At 50.5% G+C, this 22376-nt stretch overlaps 1 protein-coding gene across 6 annotated transcripts in view; it reads right to left on the bottom strand.

Moving 5' to 3' along the window:
* LOC146345265 (D-serine dehydratase-like) overlaps positions 1-22376 on the bottom strand; it is a 36676-nt gene that overhangs the window by 8086 nt on the left and 6214 nt on the right. For all 6 annotated transcript variants that reach the window (XM_084859508.1, XM_084859504.1, XM_084859507.1 and 3 more), the window contains exons 4-6: positions 17771-18051; positions 16070-16247; positions 1094-1215 (exon numbers count right to left, since the gene is read on the bottom strand). In XM_084859508.1, coding sequence (XP_084715634.1) covers positions 1094-1215; positions 16070-16247; positions 17771-18051 — 581 coding nt within the window. The remainder of the gene's footprint in view (positions 1-1093; positions 1216-16069; positions 16248-17770; positions 18052-22376) is intronic.

Here is a 22376-nt window from a genome sequence, read left to right as displayed (position 1 = left end):
CTCAATTATTTGCAAGTTACTTCTGGGTAAAATGTTTTTAAATACCCTGTTATCTCCTATCACTGATTGGAGATAACAGCAAAAGAAGCTTGTGGGCAAATGGAGAATCCTTGCGCTGCATCTGGCCTGCAGGCCCTGAGGTTCCCCATCCCTATCATAAGGATACATTTATTTACTTAATTTATTTAAAAATTGCAGGTATACTGTTGTTCATTGTATATCTACCTAGATAGCAGAGCAGTTTACAAATTTTGAAAATGACAACAAGCACAAGCAATACTTCCTTAAAAACCCCCGCCCCCCCAAGTGAAACAACACAGAGAAATTGCCATAACACAGCCTTCCCCAACCTGTTGCTCTCCAGATGTGTTGGACTACAACCTCCATCCTCCCGAGCCAGCACAGCCATGCTGGCTGGAGAGGATGGAAGTTGTAGTCCGATGCATTTGGAGGGCAACAGCTTGGGGAACGCTCAAGGCTGCGATAATACATGGAATGCAACAGTCAACTTCAGTTTCGGCTGGGATAAATAGGCCTTTTTTTAGCTGTTTGCAGAATGCTATCAGAAAAAAAGGAGGCTGTAGGAACTTCCTTTGGAAGGGAATTCTGTAGTATCAGGGATGCAGCGGAGAAGGCCCTGCTTCTGATGAAGGGCAGCCTAGCTTTCCCATAATCTGAAGCAGGGGTCCTCATCACAAGATCTTAAGTGCTGGGGAGGCTCATGCAGGAGAAAAGATTCCCTGAGATCATCTGGACTCCAGCCACATACAGCCTTAAAGGTAAGACCGAGCACTCTGGATGTGGCCCAGTAGTGGCCCAGTAACTGAGCCAGATGCTTGGAAACTGGTGACATAGGGGAGTAGCAGTCCATGCCAGTTAAGGTGGGGGTGGGGGTGTGCTGCCACATTCTGCAGCATGCCACACGGACCTACGCCCATGCAGAGAAGGCGATATAGCTGCCACCCTGGACGCCTTGGCGGAAGGGTTTGGCTCAAAGAAATTAGCAAAGAGCCCCTGTGCCCTGGAGCGGCGGTGGTCCTGGGTCTGTACCCTGCCAAATGTCACAGCTTCACTCATCTCACACCAGGCTTACCATAGAAAATATAGTTGCCAGGATGAACTTCGCTGAGTTTGCCCATCTCGGGCACGGGGTGGCTGCAGGATGGAGTGGAGCCGATGCTGCAGACAGAGCAGGTCACCCCGGCCTCCTGAAGCCTGGGAGAGAAGAGCCAAAGCATAAAATAAAAAAACAGCCTCTTGCTAAACAGGTGAGGTGGCGGCAAAGGAGAAGCACGATTGCCACAGGCCAAGGGACAACTTCAGAGCAAAGCCACCGATCTGCGGGGTGGCGTCGTTCATCCTCCTGCGTTCAAGGCATTCCCGAGGGTGCGACAGAGCTGCTGTGGATGAGGAAGGAGACGGTCCAATTTACCAGCATACCTTCCCTATAACCTTTGCAGCGGGTGCCATGTTACAGTGGAGGCTGGCGACTCCAATGTCAGTGGGTGCGGTGCATCTCCTCCAGGTCTCAGTCAGAACCCGTCGGAACTGTAAGGGAGCTCTCCAAGGTGCTTCCCACCTTGGGCACTTCAAATGGCTGCTCAGGTAAATTGGACCTTCTCCTTTCTCACCCACAGCGGCTATGTCACACCCACTGGAGTGGCTGGAACACAGCAGGAAGGCGTGATATCCCAGATGGTGTGCAAAACCAACCGCAGTCCCATTTGCAGCTTACAGTGGAAGCACAATGACTGACTAGCACTAGGGGTCACCCGTCTAGAAGCAGCCTATATCCTAAGACACGGGATCTTCCTTCGTCTTGAAAGGGGAGGATCTGTGCAGGGTGATTCTGAGGACTCCCCTGATGCTCCTGCACAAGGGAGAATCGCTGCCTGGAGAAGGGAAGGGGAGCATTTCGGCATCGTTGACTCAGAGCCTGGAGAGCATCAACGGGGTTCTGCTTCAGCAAGAGACGGGCCATAAATGGAAGCTGCTGGAATGCCAAGACACTTTGGGCAGGAAGCCAGCTAGAACTCCCAAGCATCGCAGCACCCTTCTTTCCAATGGCTTTTGGGGGGCAAACACCAACAGACAAATTGTCTTAACCCAACTGTGGTCTTAATCTCTTTTATGTTATTTGTGTGTGTCCCCGTGGCCATTTCAGGGTATCAATTGTGCATTTTTGGGTGCAACCCTAACTAGATGGATGGCTGCCTCTGAACTCGGAGGTGACCGCCTATCCTAAGCAAGGCAGGAGAGGCATGGGGGGGGGCATTCCCTCCACGCCACTCCTGCCTTGCCCTTTTTCGCTAGATAGCCATTTTTGGCTATTTAGCGGTGGGGGGCCCGACTGGGAGAGGAAGCTGCCATAGGACACATTGGATGTATCGTACGCGCAGCTCCGCTCTCCCCGCCCCGGAACGCCCCCAGCCCCTCCCCTTTTCAGTCACTCCACGCTCCTCTTCTGAGCGCGGAGGGCAGGGCTTCTCTGCACTGCCTCCAAGGCAGCCCGGACGAGGGGGGAGGTCAGATTTCTGGGAACCGACCTCAGAGCACAGGCCTTCTCCAACTGGGCACCTGCCAGATATGTTGGGCCACAGCTCTACCACATCTGGAGCGTGCCCGGCTGGGGAAAGATCTGTTTCTATCTAATGCGGTGGGCAGGGGATTTCCCTGTATCCCCTGCCCCAATCGCTGGCAGGAATTTATCAGATCAGCTCCATGCCCTGGGTATGCTGAGTCGTGCTTGCTCTCAAAAAACCAGCAGTCTTTTATTCTGTGATTTTGCTTTCTTCCACCCCCACCCTGAATCCAGCCTGGCTCGGTCAGCGGGGGGGGGGGCTGTATTTCAAGCGAACATCTGGCAAGCATTCCTTCCTGGAAGGGGATCTGGTCAGCAACAGCCGGAGAAAGAGAGATGGAGACGCAGGAGGGAATGCTCTCGCGCATCTCGCTGGGCTAAGAATAACTCTGGTGCCCTGATGTGGTTTCACCACAGCAACGCAGAAATGGCCCCAATGTGCTTCCCTCCCCCCAACCCCCACCTCTCCGGACAGCTCCTGTATGAATGAAAAAAAAAACACCCCTCCTCTCCCCTCGCACGCCTTCCCCCAGAGGAGTCATATAGGTGGCCACATCCCAGCAGCGGTCATGTTAAAACACTCCAGTGCAGTGTTAACAACAAGAGTGGTGGCGTTAACGTTAGAAAATCACCATTAAAATCTCTCAGGGCTTTGGAATTTTGCAGGACGGCAGTCAGATTGAAAAGTGCACAATACGGCACCCAGGAATTTGAGCAGAGCCTAAACTCTCAATGTTCATTAAAAACCAACAACAACCCAAGATCCTAGGCATCAAGATTGCAGTGAGAACTCTTTAAATGTTAGTGCAGTTCTGCTAAAACCAATGACAAGGGAAGAGCTGAGTGGTCAGGGGTGGAGTCGAACGGAACCGACCAGCCACACCACCGTCAGGTGTTGTGCGGCCACGCTTGGGATATTGCGCACGGTTCTGGCCACTGCACCTTAAAAAGGATATTGTAGAGCTGGAAAGGTGCAGAAAAGGGCAACCCAAATGATCTAGGGGCTGGAGCATCTCCCCTCTGAGGGAAGGTGACAGCAGCTGGGATTTAGGTTAGAAAAAAGGCGAGGGAGGGGAGACGCGATAGAGGTCTACGGAATGGTGCGCGGTGTGGAGAAAGTGGGGTGGGAGACAGTTTTCTCCCTCTCTCACCACAGTAGAACCCAGTGGGGTCGTCCCATGAAGCTGATGGGTGGGAGATTCAGGACAGATTAGAGGAGGGACAGCTTCCCACAGCGCAGAGTGAAACTGTGGGATTCACTTCCACCAGATGCAGTGATGGCCACCAACTTGGATGGCGTTAGGAAGGGGTGAGGCAAATTCCTGGAGGAGAAGGCTCTCAGTGGCTGCTAGATGGCTCTGTGCTAGCTCGTCAGAGGCAGTACACCTACGTACACCAGTTGCTGGGGAACATGGGCTGGAGTGTGCTGTTGCACTCATATCTGACTTGTGGGCTTCCCACTGGGGTATCTGGTTGGCCAGTGAGTGAACAGAATGCTCTGATCCAGCACAGCTCTTCTTATGTTCTGAACTCACGCATATCACGATCCATTTTTAAAAAAACAAAGATTGGCCCCAAACCAAAGAAAGTTTATCACACGTTTGTCACAGTGTAATTAACGGGGCCTGGGTTAGCTGTCCTATTGATTTTAACGAGGAATCAAGGGGTACAACTTTCTCTGCATGGCAGCCAATACTATTTTGTGCAATGAATGATCACAAATACAAAATCGAGATCCCAAGGGGCTAGTTTTGAGTCAACGAATTAGCAGTTGTGCTGGTTTGAGAGAGATAGGGAGATAGGGGGGGAGAGAGAGAGAGAGAGAGAGAGAGAGGGATAGATAGATCCCTCTCTATCAGATAGATAGATGTGTGCGTGTGTCTGTCTCTCAAAGGATTAGAAGAGTCCTGTTGGATTCTTGCCCACTTCTGATGGCTAGGGCTGATGGGAATTGCAGTGCAACAGCATCTGGAGGGCCACAAGTTGCCCACCCCTAAAGGAGACCTCAAACATCTATCTAACCCAGTAACCAGTTTCCAACAGGGATCAGCTGTCCAATGCTTCTAGGAAGCCCAAGAGGAGAGGATGAAGAGCTAATGGCTAATAGACCACTACACTATGAATTTGTCTGGCCCCATGCAATCCATTTATTTTGCTTGCTTTTTCTTCTACAGAGTTGAAAGTGGCGCATGATGCAGGGTTTCCGGGGGGCCTCCTCCTTAACTTGCCATGCTGACTGGGAATGATGGTGGTTGCACTCTCACACATTTGGAGGGCACCAGGTTTGGGAAAGCTGTGCTAGGTTGCTACACCATGCGACTTTAGACCAAGCCCTTGGACTACTAAGCCAATAGGCAGCTGTCACATCTTGTGGCAGTGAGTTCCATAAATTGCATACATCTTCTTAGTCCATCCTAAACCAGTGTGGTATATGTTAAGAGCTTTGGACTGGGACTCAGGAGGTCTGGGTTCTAGTCCCCACTCGGCCATGAAGCTCACTGGGCGATTTTGGGCTAGTCACTGACTCTCAGCCTCTCCTACCTCACAGGATTGTTGTGAGGATAAAACTGGAGAGGAGGAGGGCCACGTGAGCTGCCTTGGGTTCCTTGCAAGAGGAAAAGAAGCAGGATATCAACGTAATAATAAACAATTTGCTTCGATTCAACTGTCAGCTAGTAATTTTTGGCCACTTGGACATCGCCCCAAAATAATAAGAGGAAATGCATCTCCAAAAAAAGAGGACAAAAGAAGACACCGATTTGCATAACATGTGCATATGCACAGATGTGTAGTTAGAAATAATCAGTATAATTTAAATAGAAATACAAGGCATCTCATCCTAGTGGGAACAACTGACCAAGCGACCTGCGTTGCTGCTCAGCCTGTGGTCCAATGATCCAGGCTGATGGGCATCGGTCCTTCCGGTTCTTTATCTTTAAATGAGAGCTGGAGAGGACAGCCCTTCAAAGGAGGGCCCTGTGTAAAATAGGGCATCTGGCCATCCTAGGATCCTGAGTCGAGACAGCCTGCGGAGATGAGATCTTAGACAGTAACATGTGGTACCAGTGGAGGCTGGTGGCTCCGATGCCAGTGGGGCGGTCGGTGCGTCTGCTCCGGGTTTCAGTCAGAACTCTAAAGGAGCTCTCCAAGGTGCAGAAGCACCTTGGAGAGCTCCTTTAGAGTTCTGACTGAAACCCGGAGCAGACGCACCGACCGCCCCACTGGCATCGGAGCCACCAGCCTCCACTGTGTGGTACCCCAAAGTTGCCATTTCTTTTGGTCCGGTGGGCGTGAATGCAACTCCGCTCTTGGTTTTTTTTTTTCTCATGGGAAACAAAGACAGCGCAGAAAGCAGGAGAATATTGCCCAGGCCTGGAGGTTAAAAAAGAGAAAAGAAACCTGGGTGGGGGGAGAGTGTTTATGGCTCCCCTTGCCTTGTCCATCCCATCACTAGGTGGCTCGGAGAACTCCTGGAGGTGATTCCTATCCTCCCTCCCTCCGCTGCACAGCCCTCGTTTGCGGTCAAGCGCGAACCTTGCACAGCCGTTCCCTCCTGGGTGTGAACCGGGATCTGGCTTTGTACGAGCGCTGGGGGGCGGGGTGGGGAGAGCATTCAAAGGATGCGGTGGGGGGGGGCATTGTGTTCCAAACCCCAGCTGCACCCTTTCACTCACTTTGAAGAGGCAGCTTCAAAGGCGAAGGCGTTCACCTGAAGGCCCGAGAGGGGGGTGCTTGAAAACCTTCATTTAAGAGGCCGGGCAATAACACCTTTGCCCTCCCACTAGGAGATCGAGCCAGGAAACACTATAATATTATGCAGGGTAATAAAAGCGAGACAGAGATCTGCCCCGGCGATGGCCTTTCGAACCGGCGTGGGCCACGAGAAGTGTGGCTCTGTGTGCCCATTCAGGCCGGCCACCTACACATCATCCCCACACACAGCAACCCCCAAAGAGGACACAGCTTTGCAACCGTTTTGGATCTGCTAACCGGTAGGTATTGATGCAAATTGAGGAAGAGTGGGTTGGATCCAGGATCTGCCTTCCTGAAGAGGAAGGTGAGAGGAAGGCTCTGCTCATGGATGGTCCCTCCACCCAATTTGGTGGGATCCCCCCTCCATCGCCCACTCCACAGCTCACCCCACTGTGTAGCATTTTCAGGTGGCTGGAGGGGCTGCCGGGGGAAGGAGGGGTCAGGGACATCCACTTGCCTCGGTGCAGTTGATCCAGCGTAAATCTGGATCCAACCCGGTTACTACAATTTAAATAGAAATATGGTACATCTCACCATAACGGGGATGATGGTGACCAGGGCACCTATGGACGGGCAACTTCAAGGCATCTGCTCTGCTCTGCCTTCTTCTGATTCTTTATCTTTAAACCGGACCTGGACTGGGCAGCCCTTCAAATAGGGGATTGCCCTCCCTAAAGTAGGACACAGGGCCACTGCTGTCTGGCAGGTTGAACAGGAGAGGAAAGGAGCAGCAATTAGACAAAGTCACAAAGAAAGGAAGGGATCCCACATGGGCTGCTGGCCAAGATGGCTATAGAGAACCTCCTTGTTTAGAGGCAGTCTATTCGTGAGACACTGGGGGAAAAGGGTATGGAAATTCTACTGCCTTAGGGCCCTGCCTGTAGACTTTCTGGAGGGATCCAGCTGGGTACTGGGGGAGCTGGATGTTGGACTACATAGGCTGTAGGTCTATTCCAGCCGAGCTCCTCTGATAGACTGTGTGTGTGTGTGTGTGTGTGTGTGTGCGCGCGCGCGCGCGCGTGTGTGCATTCTCTGATCGTGAGGAAGGAAAAGAAAAGATGGCCCGTTTGGCTAGTGCTAGACGTACAGCAACAGCCAAGAAATGGAAATTTTTTGGAAATTTGGAAAATCTGAAAAAGGGAATGTTAGCCCTTCTCTGATCCTGGAAGTCTCCAGACAGGTCTCTGATACTTGATCCATACTTTGTTTGAATATTTGCATGCAATCAGATTGGATCCCCAAAGGTACATAAGAACATAAGAAGAGCCCTGCTGGATCCCACCAAGGGCCCACCCAGTCCAGCACTCTGTTCACACAGTGGGCAACCAGCTGTCGACCGGGAACCCACAAGCAGAACATGAGCGCAACAGAACCCTCCTGCCCATGGGTGCAACTGGTTTCGTAGGCATCCTGCTTCTGATACTAGAAGTAGCATATAGCCATCGGGACCAGTAGTCACTGGTAGTCTTATCCTCCATGAATTTGTCCAATTTTAAGGCCATCCAAAGTGGTGGCCATCACTACATCTTGTGGTGGCGAATCCCATACTTTATCTACATGCTGTGTAAAGAAGTCCTTCCCGCCTTGCTCCGCACCTTGGATCGCTCCTTGAGAGTTCTGACCGGTTCTGACAGAAACCTGGAGCGGATTCACCACTCCGCTGACATCAGAGTCACCAGCCTCCACAGCTGTGCAATACAGCACATGCAAGGGTGTGCGCATGTCTGTCTCACACAAGGCCACCTCCTCTAGGCTGCAGGCGTCCCATGGGTTTCCTATTGTGGTGTTTTTTGTGTTCTATTCATTAAAAAAACCACAGTATTTTTCTGCATACCTAGACAGTCTCCTGACAATGAAGGAACATAGGAAGGTGCCTTATAGAGGTATCTATATGTACTGGGTGGTGTAAAAATGTAATAAATAAATATTATATCATGTCAGACCATTTGGTTTATCCAGCCCAGTTTTGTCCACACCAGGGATGCCGAACTTCAGGCCCGCTTTCAGCTAAAATATGCTGGCATTTTGGCCCCGCCCCTGTTGCTTTTGTCTCCACCCCCTTGCGCACTGGAATGTGCCCCTCCCCCCGAGCTTCGCCATAACCACATCGGGCCCTCGGGCTGAAAGAGGTTGACAACCCCAGCAGCAATCCAGGGACTCTGGCTGAGAATGGTTTGTCCCACTGCCGATGACTCAACCCCTTTTTTAACTTGGAGATGCCAGGATCAAACCTCAGACCTTCTGCATGCAAAATATGTGCCCCCCCGCTGAGCTCTGGCTGCCTTCCCACCTCGCCTGCGCCTTGCCATGCTTCCCGCTGATGGGCACAGGGCTATCCTGTCTGCTATTACAGGGAACGACAGAAAAAACAAGATCTGCCATTACCTGTCAGGGGCACGTTCCACTTTCCTGAAGGCCTTTGACAAGGCCTCTCGTCAAACAAGTTTGGCAAATGTATCCGTAAGCGCTTCGACTTTCCTGGCCCCGATCCAGAAAAACTCTCACCATGCTCTCTGATCCGACCGGAATCTTGCCTCCCTTCCTTCACAAGGACCTCTGGATCAACTCCAGCTCTTAAATGACTTGCTTAAGTGCAGGGCTGGCTGGAGATCTGTAAGAGGGTGAAGCTGCTCCCCACGCCCAATAAACAGACCCCCCCCTCCAACTTTGCACTTTTTGAAACATCTGACTCAGAGTCAGAATTTTATAGCTCTGAATCCCTTCACTTCCGCCATGCTCCACTGTGCCCTTGGAGGAATCCTGTCGAAAAAAGGGACCACACAGAGCACTTGGCTCTGTTTGGAGGACCTGTTGCGACCCAGGGTCAGAAGGAATGGGAGTTTCCTTTTCCCAGTTCCCCCTTCCTCCTCCAGTGGCATATGGCGATGCCACTGAAAAGTACAGATTTTTTTCACGTCTTAAAACCACAAAGCCCCCATCCCCCAGCCTACCTCACCTCTTGTTATTAGTGCCATAGAAATGGAAGTTTCAGCATCTCTTGAATGTGGCTTTAAGTGTGCAATCGCCTGACCTCAAGCTTGGCATTTTACAGGGGGTCCAGATGTCATCATCTTCCATTTGTGACCCTCCTGTGCTTTCTCACCATTTCCCTGCTGCATCTTTGGCTTTTTCTTACCACAACAAATCCGTTAAAGATGGAATAGCTACACACAGATCTGTGTATGTGTATGCGCGCGTGTGAGGGGGTGGGGTGGGGGTTTGAAACCTCCCATCTTTAATTTTCAGTTTCATGCCAGTACTGGAAATTAAGATAAGCAGAGTGAGGCTGAGCTAGCGAGAACACCAACCAAAGCACCTTGCAACAAAGCTCCACAGCTATGTTGCAAAGCAGTTTGCTTGGAAAGCAGAAAAGCTAGGCACCAGATGAATGGATTTGATTGCTGGAAGTGTGGGAGGGTGGGTGCGGATTTGATTCATGTATTCTGGCACTGTCCAGAGGTCCAAGAATATTGGAGGTCAGTTGTATATGTGTGTGTGTGTGTGTGTATGTAATAACAAAGATTTTATGTATTGTCTATATTATTAAAACATTTGCTGGAAGTTACAGAAAAAAACCATTAGGACTTGATTATAAATATATTAATAGCTGCCAGAATTGTACTGGCTAGATACTGGAAAAATGTCAGAACCTAGGGTATTTAAGGCTTTGGAAATTGCTCGAAGGAAAAAAATTAACAGATAGGGTGTGCAATAGAAAGGATTGTATTTTGTGCTCTATTTTTTTAAAAATGGCAACCGCTGATCACTTTCTGGAACAACTATTTTCAACTTAGTAGGTTGGATCATTATGTTTCTAGTTTTGGGCACTTTAATAATAAATTAAAACGATCCAAAAACAACAACAGCAAAAAGCAGGCACCTGGCTTTTGATGGGGCTCCTTGGGAGAAACCATACACAGGGTGGGCTGAGCCAGCAAGGAAACCATTTAGGCCACTCAGTAGTTTCCTTTACCCTTGGTTGGGTCAAATTCAGTGGAGGCTGGTGGCTCTGATGGCAATGGGGTGGTGAATCCGCTCTGGGTTTCAGTCAGAACTAGAAAGGTACTCTAAAGGAGCTATCCAAGGTGCTTCTGGATAGCTCTTGTATAGTTCTGACTGAAACCCAGAGCGGGTTCACTACCCTGTGACATTGGAGCCACCAGCCTCCATTAGTCAAATTAATTCTGCTCCAGAGCAGACTGGGATGGCTAAAACCTATATATTTCTCTCTCGCTCTTTTTTTAGCACTCATCTTTCTTTGGAACATTAAGGCCAAAAGAGAAGCCTTATGTTGCACAGAGCAGGAGCAAAAAATGCAATACACAGGCAGTCTGATCTAAAGACGGATGTCCCTTCCTGAGCCTCCTGGCTTCCTCCGAGTTCCAGTTCCCATCTGGCCTGGTCTGTCGCTCACATCAAAGGCCCAAAGTTCCAGAGCCTCTGAAAGGAACTCCACGTTGTAGCTGTTTTTTGCCGCATTTCTCCTGGCTCCCGCAGCCGCAGCCGTCTGCTTTGCATGTGGGTGATTAAAGGACTGGAAAGTATTGTACCCTTTCTTCCTCCCCCCACACCCGGCTTTCCTCTCCTTCTCCTGCCCCCCCGATCCGTTCCTCTTGCCCCCCAACTTTGTGCCACTTCCTGTCTGCAACTAATTTGACATCCGCAGAAACATCTGAGAGAAATTTGCCCCAATGCAGCAGGAAAGCTTCACACACACACAGACAAAACGTGCGCGCCACGCACACGCACACCCAGTCCCAGAAGGCTCCTATCTATTTCTCCCAAGGATCAAGGGGGCTTTGATGCCAACATGCCACTGCCCTCTAGTGGCCAACTGGGAGGTTGCGCATAAATGCACCTAATAATAATAATAATAATAATAATAATAATAATAATAATTTCACTGTTTTAAGAGAGGTTTCAACCTCCCTCCCTCCCTTCCTCCTCTCTCTCTCTCTCTCTCTCTCTCTCTCTCACACACACACACACACACACACACACGCAGATTGGTGTATCTATTCTGTCTTTTCTTCCGTAATGGATTTGTTGTGGTAAGAAAAAGACAGAAGATGCAGTGGGGAAACAGTGTTGCTGATAACAGGGATGTTAACCGTTGCACACACACACAAAGCATTGCATCAACAAAAAATGTTTTGGCTCGCTGCTGGAGATTAGCACGTGTGCCTTCTACAGACGAACGGCTTTTAAAGACTCTTGAAACTGCCCGTGCGGATAAATCAACTCAAGGATGATTCAAAGAAAAGAAATCAACAAGTGATGTAATGACTTTCTGATACAGCCACCTTCTGTACCTTTCTGGAACTGGACTTAGGCCACAATCCTAGATGTGTTTACTAAGAAGCAAGTCCCACTGAGTTCAGGTAAGTGGGCACAGGATTACAGCCAGAGAGATGGAATTTGTCTGTTTTTTTCCCCTGTGTAACTGATGTAGAATGTATTATTATTTAGAATACAAAGGAGGTTTAACAATTCTAGGAGGCACAAATGGATAGGAATCAATACACAGAGAGAGATGAAAATTGGTCAGCCCAATTGTAAGGCGGGTTGAAGGCACCACATCAGAAGGTAAAACTCAGCTGCAGATTTTGGGCACTTTTTGTACATGGCTTGCTATCTACAGAATTATGACCGCGATGCCCAAGAAATGCAGTCCAGGCCCTAGACACCGCCCCCAGGAATGTACTAAATTAAGCATTACATAATTTAAGAGCATTGTCACCAAGGGGTTCATTTTGTTTGTCAGCCATCAATAGGAAGCAAGATTGACATCCATGATTGACACCTCCTGCCCCCCAAAGGGCAGGAGACGATGTTAAATCCACTACTTGACCCCTTATTAGGAAAAAAATAAACGTATCTCGCAATCGTTTGCTTCCAGACAACCTTTTAAGCTGACGTGTCAGAAAGGGTGCCCTGCTAAGCAATACATGCTCCGTCAGCACCTGTGTGAAAAGCAAAGCAAGCCCCGCTGCTAGGAAAGGACTGACAGAACTGCAAGACCATGGCAGATGCTGGATCCCAGAAGAGAAAGACCCTGAATCTATGCCAACTTTGGACTTTGAAGACCGGATGTAAGGACATGGATGTCCTGTGAGCACTGAGAAGGATCACCATGTGTTGGACTGCAAATCCCATCATTCCCAGGCAGCATGGGGATTGGCCATGCTGGCTGGGAATGATGGGACCTGCAGTCCAGCACCTTTAGTGGCCACTTGGTGGGGGAAGGCTGACCTAGGCAGCTCATCATGGTACAGTAGTTAATCAGGTCCAGGTGGGACTTGGTTCAAATCTGTGTCCATCCATGAAGCTCACTGGGTGACCAGTCACTCTCTCTCAGCCTGACCTACCTCACAGGGTTCTGGGTGAGCAATAAAGTCGGTGGGGTGCGGGGGGGGGGGGAGAATACTGGGCACATTTTAGCCAAGTGCCCAAAAGAGTGTGTGCCATTCGTTCCCCTCTTGGACTGGAGCCCTTCGGCGTTTCTGTGGAGCTGGTGTTGCTTTGTGCAGCTGCTCAGCTGAGGCTTTTTGCCTCAGGGCAAAAGTCTCCGGGGCAGCAGCAGAGTGCCCCTTGCCAGGCCCTGGTCCCAGGCTCAAGAAACCTCCGCCTCTCTGCAAGAGAAGGAGGCCAGAGGTTGCACCAGGCACTGCTAGGGCGGCAGGGCAGAAGAGCATGGCCAAGAACAGGAAGAAAACCCTGCTCTCAATTTCTGTGAGTGAACCATTTTCTATATCGCAACGGCACAACAAAACCTGAAAGCAGCCAGAGGGAAACTCTCCCCTGCCTACAGCCTCACCACCCTGAAAGCACCCAATCCTGTCTGGCAGTGAACGTTAAGCAGGGTTGGGGCTGGTTAGCATTTAGATCTGACTTGGATTCCTGCACTGAGCAGGGGGTTGGACCCGATGGTCTTGTAGGCCCCTTCCAACCCTGCTATTCGATGATTCTAGATGGGAACGCCAGGTGCTGCAGGCTTTCTTTGGTTGCGCCTTTTTTGCTGTTGGCAACGCAGGGCTTTGGAATCTCCTCCTCTTTTCCCAGATCTTATGGGACCGTAAAGGCAGATTGTTACCGAAGCTTCTATGAACTACAGTCCACTTCTTTGCAAACATGGATTGTCAGGGAATTCTCTTTTCAAGCATTTCGGGGGCATGTCCCAAACTGGTGGAAGTTTCAGGAAAAACAATGGGGCGGGGGAAGAGCATTGATGAGCACGTTTGATGCCAGCCTTCCCCGAGCTGCTCCCCTCCAGATGTGTGGACTGCAACTCCCATCATGGGTGGCTGGGAGATGCTGCGAGTTGTAGTCCCACACACCTGGAGAGCACCAGCATGGGGAAGGCTGTTGTAGCCCAGCTGCCTGATGAAGGCGAAGCTTTTGTGCTCCATCATAGCTCGGGGGAAGAGGATTGACGCTTCTGAGCTCCATTGAGAGAGAAGCAGAAAAAGACCACAGAAAGAATCCTCCCTGCCTACAGCCACTCCACCCTGAAAGCACCTGATCCCGCCCGATTTCAGAAGTTAAGCAGGGTCAGACTTGTATGGGGGACCACCTGGGAATGCCAGGTGCTGCAGGCTTCCCTTTTTTCCCTTCTCCATACACTTTGTATGGAAGGATGCTGGGGGCTGTAGTCCAGGGCAGCTGCTGTAATGCTCCAAAGGGCTGGAAGCGGGGAATCTGGCAGCGAGCCCCATGCATCTTGCTCTCTGGGGCACTGGCACAGCCGACGGGTGGAGGAAATGCTTGGCCATGGGTCTCCACAGCGCCACCCTGATAGTGGTGAGATGAGGGATTGCAGCTTGTAAGACCAGACGGATCTGGTGATCTGGGAAGCCAAGAGGGGCTCTGCCGACCTTATGACAGTGCGCTCTCAGACATGGCTCCGTGGTCTGAACATCTCCTCACAGAGAGTAGGAAGAGACTCCTGTTTGTTTGTTTATTTATTTCTTGTATTTTTATCCTGCTCCTCAGCCAAAAAAGGCTCCCGGAGCGGCTTACAATGAATGAACAAGTTTTAGTTTCATTCTAAACTAAATTCATTCTAAACTTCATTCCACTTGTCAGCATTTAGAGATTAGACAACTCCGAATTTTCAGGGCTGTGGATCAGAAGGAACTAAATGGTGAACTACATGTGTTTATGAACTGTTAAAAATAAGAGGTTGCTGCCGACACTTGAAGGTCACAAAAACATTATAACAATACTACAGCAAGAGTGCAACACAGAGCATGTGAGGTAGACCTGTTATACAGGAGATGTGTCCTGATTTAAGTAGCACAGTCATTTTGCATTTAATTAGAGTCCCGACTATAGACATTTCTCTTTCAAATCTTGACTTCTCCATTTCTGATCTTCTTGATCAGGGTGCAGCTTGTGTTATATTTTGAGACCACTCTATCTGAAGCCTGCCAAACCAAATGAGCTCACTGCTTCAATTTTACCCTCTCTTCAGATCCGCGCCCCAAATTTGTCACATCTGCATCTGACAGCCCACCAAAAAAAGTCCTGCCGCCTTACCTCCCTCCCTGTCTCAGACCTTGTCACCGGCCCGCCAACCCTTGTCTGCTTGCTCCAGAACCTGCCTAGCTGCCGACTTGTCTGGGATCGCACGGCCTGCCACTGGCTCTCCAGAACCAAGGTCGGTGCCAACACATGGCACACCTGGCCAGCTGCCGTGCCTTAGTGCCCTGGCAGGGCCTTCAGCCAACCTGTGCTCGGGGTCCCTAATTTTCTGGTGTTCCAATCAGTTCTCGGACAGCTGGGAGACCCCATTTAAATATCCCACAATGCGCCCCATCGAGCATCACTGCAGGGGATTGTGGGTAACTAAAATGGGAGCTGACTGGAGTGCACTGTTGTCACTCCCTCCGGTGCTGCTGGGTTGTGGCCAGTACAACACCCAAGGGTCCTGCAGCAGCTAATGACACCTAGACCAGCCTTACTCGACCTGGTCCCTTCCGGGAGTTTTGGACTATAGCTCTTACCTTCCACCACCAGCATGACCAATGGTCAGGCCTAATGGCACTGCAGTCCAAAACATTGGGAAGGTACCGGGTGGGGAAGATCTACAGCATGATTAATCAAGCCAGCCAGTTAAGACACAACAAAGGGAATCGCTTCTCTGAAAAAGGAAGGTCTAAGTTCACCTTCCAGAACTTGCCAGAATTTGCCATGGAGTCAGCGAGGAGTGGACCCCCTTGGAATGGGCTCCAAGGATCGGCCAGGGGGCCACTACAGAAAAGGCCCAAGGTCTAGCTGCTCTCACTTTCAAAAATAAGAGGATCCTCTGCATGTCTTAAATGCATGCGAGAGACCTTAGGGATGCTTCAGAGACCCTGGTCACAGACCTTTCCTATCTTCCAAGGAGAAAAAAAAGGTACTTTGAACTAGGCCAAGAAAAAAATAAACCCTAGAAACCCACGCAGATCTTTCTCAAGAGGAGTGATGGAAGCTCTATCTTCACTGTGCCTTTGACTCCTGGGTACAAGTAACAGGTGAGCATTGTCTCCATTATGCCCTGCTGGTGGGCTTTCCAGGGGCAATTGGCTGACCACTGCTGGAAGCAGAACACTGGGCTACATGGACTTTTGGAATGATCCAGCAATTGGATCATTCAAATGATCCAGTTCCTACAATATCCTTCTGCTGGAAGCAGTGTACACGGTTGTAGACAGCCAAGTGGGTAAAGCAACTTGGGATCACACATTCACTCACCTGTCCATGAAGTTCAGAGTCAATACCGTGGTGGCTTCAGCCACAGACTGGATTTCAGACACCCCATGGCAGTTGTATGAGTTGCCGCAATGCGCATAGATCCCCGCCAGCTCCGTCGTTCCTTCAGAAATTGCCTTAGCCAGCTCAAGGGCAGCTGGATCTGTATGTCTCAGGCCGGCTGGAAAGAAAGCAGAGAAAGGGATGTCAGCACAGCACTGTTTCATCACCATATTTCAGACTGTTTTGATGTCAAGGGTTAGGCTGTGCACCACTAGGGATGTACGAAAGTCACTTACCTTTTCGAAGGGTGACATTTGCGGTGGGGGGGAGGCGCTCCGTCCCTCCCCCCGAAATTCTCCCTGGCCAGCTATGCTCCGCAGCGACTCCACAGAGCCGCCGGCCGGGGCCGCCCGCAGCCGGACATCCGGCCGCTGGGCAGCCCGCACAGGGATGCAAATGGCAGCTGCCAAGGCTGCCACCATTTGCGCCCCTGCCTTTTGCCGTAATAGGCTATGTAAATATTTACGTAGCCTATCACGGCAAAAAAAAGGGAACGCAAATGGCGGCCGAACACTGGGGGGGCTTCATTCCGCCACGGATTTCGGGGGGCCGAATGCACTGGCGTTCGGCCTCACCGAGATCCGTGGCGGAATTCTCTGACATCCCTACGCACCACAGAGGACGCCACAAGCGCCCTAGTGCATTCTAGTGGCCAATGTCAGTAGAGCGGCTGGGTGTGTGCGCACGTGCTGTCAGGCTATCCATGCTCGAGCGTCTCCAAGCGCAGGCCAGAACAGGCAGTGAAGGACGTTCTGGCCTCTGTAGCTGTGACGTTCAAAAATACTGTCCAGTCAGAAAAACATAAGAAGAGCCTGCTGGATCAGACCAAGGGTCCCTCTAGTCCAGTATTCTGTTCACACAGTGGCCAACCAGCTGTCGACTGGGAACCCACAAGCAGGGCATGAGCGCAACAGCACCCTCCCACCCATGTTCCCCAGCAACTGCTGTACATAGGCTCACTGCCTCTGGTACTGGAGGTAGCATATAGCCATCAGGACTAGTAGCCATTGATTTCCTTTTCCTCCAGGAATTTGTCTAACCCCCTTTTAGCTTGACTATGCGCTGTGGGAAGAAGTTCTTCCTTTTATCTGTCCTGAATCTCCCACCAATCAGCTTCATGGGATGACCCCTTTGGGTTCTAGTATTCTGAGAGAGGGAGAAAAATGTCTCCCTATCCACTTTCTCCACACCAGGCATAATGTTGTACACCTCTATCATGTCTCCCTTTTTTCCAGGCTAAACAATCCCAGCTGTTGCAACCTTTCCTCATAGGGGAGATGCTCCAGCCCCTTGATCGTTTTAGTTGCTCCTTTCTGCACTTTTTCCAGCCCTACAATATTTTTTTTTAGGTGTGGTTTTTAGGTTTTAAGTCCACCTTTTAAATTGAGCTGAGCTGACCCTCCTGAAGGAACGGACAGTTCGGAACGACTGGATCCTTCCGAGGTCATGCATCTCCAAGAATTTTGCGGTGCAGTTTCCAGCTTAAAATATGTACCCAAATACTTATGAGATGTGCATTTGGCCGTAAAACAAATGTAAGAAACATATTTGACATTAAAACACCTGTGCAACGTTACGCTCAAACGCAGATAAAAATGCACATTTTACCGTCAAAAGGCCTACGAAAGTTGCCTGCAGTACCTCGGCCGTTTCCGCAGTCTATCTTCAGCCACACCTTCCAGCGCTTGTTTTGGCGCAAACGCCTCCTCTTCAGAAGGGCCAGGGCTTCCTGGCTGTCCACGAGCACGTGGAAGGCTTCCAGCCGCTCTGCCAGGGCTGCACACTCTTCCACCTTGTTGAAGGGCAGGGGGTACGCATACAAGATGTCGTCAAAGCCTCCATCCGCAAAGAACCGGGCCTCAGCCAGCGTGGACACCGCGACCCTCCGTAGTGTGTCCTCAGTCATGAGGCGTCCGCCTTCCCTGAGGGAGAGGCACGGAGAGGGAGGGGTCAGGGGTGCGTGCTTCTTCACTGCTTGGGGGAGGGCAAGAGCTCCCAGGGGGAACCCTTGATGACGCAGGTTTGTCATGATCCCTCCCAACAGCTCCATCGGCCTTCGCACAGGGATCCTTGACCTTTTGGGGCCGGTGGGCACATCTGGAATGTTGAGAGTGTTGTGGGCACTCTCACAAAATGGCTGCCATGGGGCGGGGCTTGCCCATTCACCAAATGGCTGCTGTGGTGGGCGTGGCCAGTCACAAAAGGCAAACTAGCGAGGCTAGAAGAAAAGTAATGTGCCCCAGTCAGAGGAGTGTGTGGGGATCTGAGTTTCAAAACATAAAACCTTTCATTTGAATCCACAGTTTTCTGCTCCAGTACCCATTTCCCAGAAGGCAAACCGAGGAGGCTCAGAGACAGTGTGACCAGGCTACTGAGTGCAAGGCAGAGATGGGGATCTAAGCCCCAAATGCCGAATCACACACTTACCCCCACAAAGACATGACAAAATATCCGTTTCACAGAAGAACATGCTGGTGATGCTCAAAGAAGCAGACATGCAGGGAAAACACCCATATTATTCCACACTTCCATACCCGCCCCCCAACCCCCTGGCAAAATACCCACACCCCATGGGACCCAGAGGCGTTCTCGGAAGTAAAGATGGCATTGGAGGCCAGCGCTTTGATTTGCAGCACACCAGCCACACAGTTAGAGAGACAGACAGAAAGATTTCAATGAGGAAGTCAGAGAGCCAAAGAAGGTTCCGTGGGTACAGTGGTGCTCACAGGCAACATGTTAGAGACCCCACTCCTACCTGGTGTGCTCCAGTTGTGCTGGACTGCAACTCCCATTATTCCTACCATGATGGGTGTCGTAGTCCAACACATCTGGAGAGCCCCAGGTTGGGGAAAGGGTGGTCTACGTGCTTGGGAACCTCTCTGCTCTCTAGATGGTCACTCTGGGAGCCAGAACGATGCAACCGTCGTCGCACATGGTCAGGTGCAACAGGGCGGTCAGGCATGGAGGAAAAACAACAAAGGGAAGCACCAAGCACAGGAAGAGAAAGGCAGGAGACTTCCAGCGTCACAGGGATCGGTTAAGCCCAACGCGTTTCCGAATACATCCTTCTTGAGGGACACCCTTGAATAACAAATCTCAGGCTCATCTGTAAATCACTGTTGCAGCTCAACAGCGCAGGTGGAGAATTGGTATTCAAGAGTGCCCCTGAAGAAGGATTTATTCTGAAATGCTGTGGGCTTAATCAACCTTTTCCTGTGCGTCTGGAAGTCCCCTGGCTTCTTCCCTCTGTCACAAGTTTGGAGCACATGAAGTCAGGCAGGTGAAGATCACTGAGGATACTTGAAAAACCGCCTTCCACCCTCAGGCGCTCCGTTCAGATCTGAGGCCCTGCTCAGGCATGTCTCACTGACTGAAGTTTGGCGGAAGTCTCCAGGAGCAGGGCCTTTTCGGTGGTGGCGCCACCTTTCTAGAATGTCCTCCTAAGGCAGGCCCATCTAACCCTCATTGCTATATCTCTCCAGAAGAAACCCCAACTTTTTCAGAAGGCTTTTAAACCTGGGCAATAGAAGCACACCTCGCCTGTGCTTCAACACCAAAGAACCAGAGAGGTAGTCAGCTGGCTACCTCTGGGTTAAAGACAAAAGGCTTTTTCACACCAGGGGTGGGGGAACATGTCAACTTCCAGATGTTTTTGGGCTGCAACTGCCACCATGCCTCTTTGCTGGGTAAGCTGGTTAGAGCTGATGGGAGTTGTAGTCCGGCACAACTGGGGGACACCAGGTTGGGGATGACTGCTGGAACTTGTCCTTCGGCCCTTGGAGGTGTAATGAGGAATCTGGAAGAGGTTTTGGGGAAAGAGGGTAGGTCCGTACGCACATGGCAGTTCCGTCCATACATCCAGGTTTTGGGGACGAGAACCAGGGATTCATCTGGGCCATCTCTTCCCTGCAAATGTCTTTCTGGCGTGTCTCAGCTGACGATGCAGCCCAGGAGTTTTCTGCTCTGGCACGCATGAGACGCTGATTAACAACTTAGCATGGGTCACGCCTGGCTGTGCGCAGCCCAGACAAGGAGTCCGGCGGCTGCTCTGGCAGTCTCCTGACGGATTAGCAGAATACGGAACAGATACGAAGAGCTCAGCAAAAAGAACTGCTGGAAGAACGGGCCCCCTTTTGTGCGTGAAAACGGATGATGGGGGGGTGGGAGGTGGGACTAGAGAAACAGATGGTAGTTCCATGGCGAGCGAAGTTCATAGCAAGTTTCAAGCCAGAGAGGTCTGTGGGATTTTAATGGTCATTCTTTCTCTAGAACGCTGTAATTGTTTTACCTGGCTGTTTTGGCAGCCTTACCAATTTTTAACCAAGATGTCATAGGAGCAAAGGGCTGGATGTGCCTGACCTTGTCCGATCTTGGCTGCTAAGCAGGGTCAGCCCTGGTTAGTACTTGGATGGGAGACCGCTTGGGAATCGGGCTTCCTGCACTGAGCAGGGGGATGGACTCGATGGTCTTGTAAGCCCCTCCCAACCCTATGATTCTATGACTATGACTAAGCTTTGCTCAGTTTTTGCCAAAGGAAAAGAAAACAGAGGGACATCCCTCAAAGGACAGCCAGGAAGTTTTTGGGTTGAATCCAGCCTCTGTCATGAACTCAGTGGCATTAAGCAAGTGCATTGTTTTGCACTTTCCTCCCAGCCTCAGGGCTCCTATATGCAAAATGGAAAGAAAAATAGTGGTCTGCCAGTTGTAAGGAATTGCAACAAAAGAAGACATACGAAGCCCTTTCAGCTCTCAAAGGGCTTCTCTACATTACAGAAAAATCATAGAATCATAGACTAGTAGGGAAGGAAGGGGCCTACAAGGCCATCGAGTCCAACCCCATGCTCAGTGCAGGAATCCTGCAGCCTTACCAGGTCTTTCTGCTTATGTTTCCGTGGTACAATTAGGATGGGCTCCTTTGACAAACACCTGATGTGGAATCGAAAATGCCCTTTCTCAGCAGCCCCACAGGGCTTTCTATATTTTCAATGAAACAGTGCCATCTAGTGGCCAAATTATAGCGCAATGCCAGCATTACACACTGGCGATATCCTGCGTGTTTCTATTTTTAAAAACTCAGCTTATCTCCCATCTTTTTGAAAGCGGGATAAACAGGGGAAAGCGCAGGAGACATCCTGGAGGTTGACGATGTTGTGTGAAGGACCTGCAAACCTCTGTGAGTGGCCAATCACGAGTGTGCAATAAACTGCTCGTGTAGAGACGCCCTAAAAGTGTTCTATAAAGGCTGCTTGGGGTAACACAGCATGATCCATGAGCAATTTGGCAGTGGCATCTAGCAGCCGCGTAGATGGTGATGTGTGAACACAGAGGAAGAGACGCAAGGGGGAAAACCTCAAGGGCTGGAGCGTCTCCCCTATGAGGAAAGGTTACAGCTTCTGAGACTGTTTAGCTTAGAAAAAAGGCGAGTGAGGGGAGACATGATAGAGGTGTACAAAACAATGCACTGTGTGGAGAAAGTGTAGAGGGAGACATTCTTATCCCTCTCTCATAATATTAGAACTCATAATACTAGAATGGGGTCATCCCATGAAGCTGAAAAGGAAGGGCTTCTTCACACAGTGCAGAGTTAAACTATGGAATTCACAGGATGTAGTGATGGCCACCAACTTGCATGGCTTTAAAAAGGGATTAGACAAATTTATGGAGGAGAAAGCTTTCAGTGGCTACTAGTGCTGATGGGTCTTTGCTACCTCCAGTATCAGACGCAGTATTTCTCTGTATACTAGTTGCTGGGGAACATGGGCGGGAAGGTGTTGTTGCACTCATGTCGTGCTTGTGGGTTTCCCATGGGCAGCTGGTTGGCCACTGTGTGAACAGAATGCTGGACTAGATGGATCCTTGGTCTGGTCTAGCAGGGCTCTTTTATTCTTATGTATGCTCTTTCCAGCGCCAGGTGAAGACCTTTTTATTTTCCCAGGCACTTTAGGGCGTAATCCTGTGGGGATAGGTGGCCAACTCTGAACTGAGAGGCGACTGCCTATCCAGTGCAGGGCAGGAGAAGCACGGAGGGGATTATGTCGTACCAGCATTTCCACATTCCCCACCCCGGAACACCCTGTTTTGGCCACTCAGTGCTCCTCTTCCAAGTGCAGAGCCATGCCATGGTGCCTGGGAGGCAGCGCGGAGGGGTGAGGGGGAGGTTGGTTCTCCGGGAACCGACCTTCGAGTGTGGGCTCCGAGGTCAGTTCCCAGAAAACCACATATCCTATGACCATCTAGCCACTGACTA

The sequence above is a fragment of the Heloderma suspectum genome, chromosome 5 (genome assembly GCF_057233095.1).
Source record: "Heloderma suspectum isolate Gila_16-S chromosome 5, 16-S_ref, whole genome shotgun sequence".
Lineage (NCBI taxonomy): Eukaryota > Metazoa > Chordata > Lepidosauria > Squamata > Helodermatidae > Heloderma > Heloderma suspectum.
Note: the sequence above shows the minus strand (reverse complement) of the source record. Positions and strands in the feature narration are given on the sequence as shown.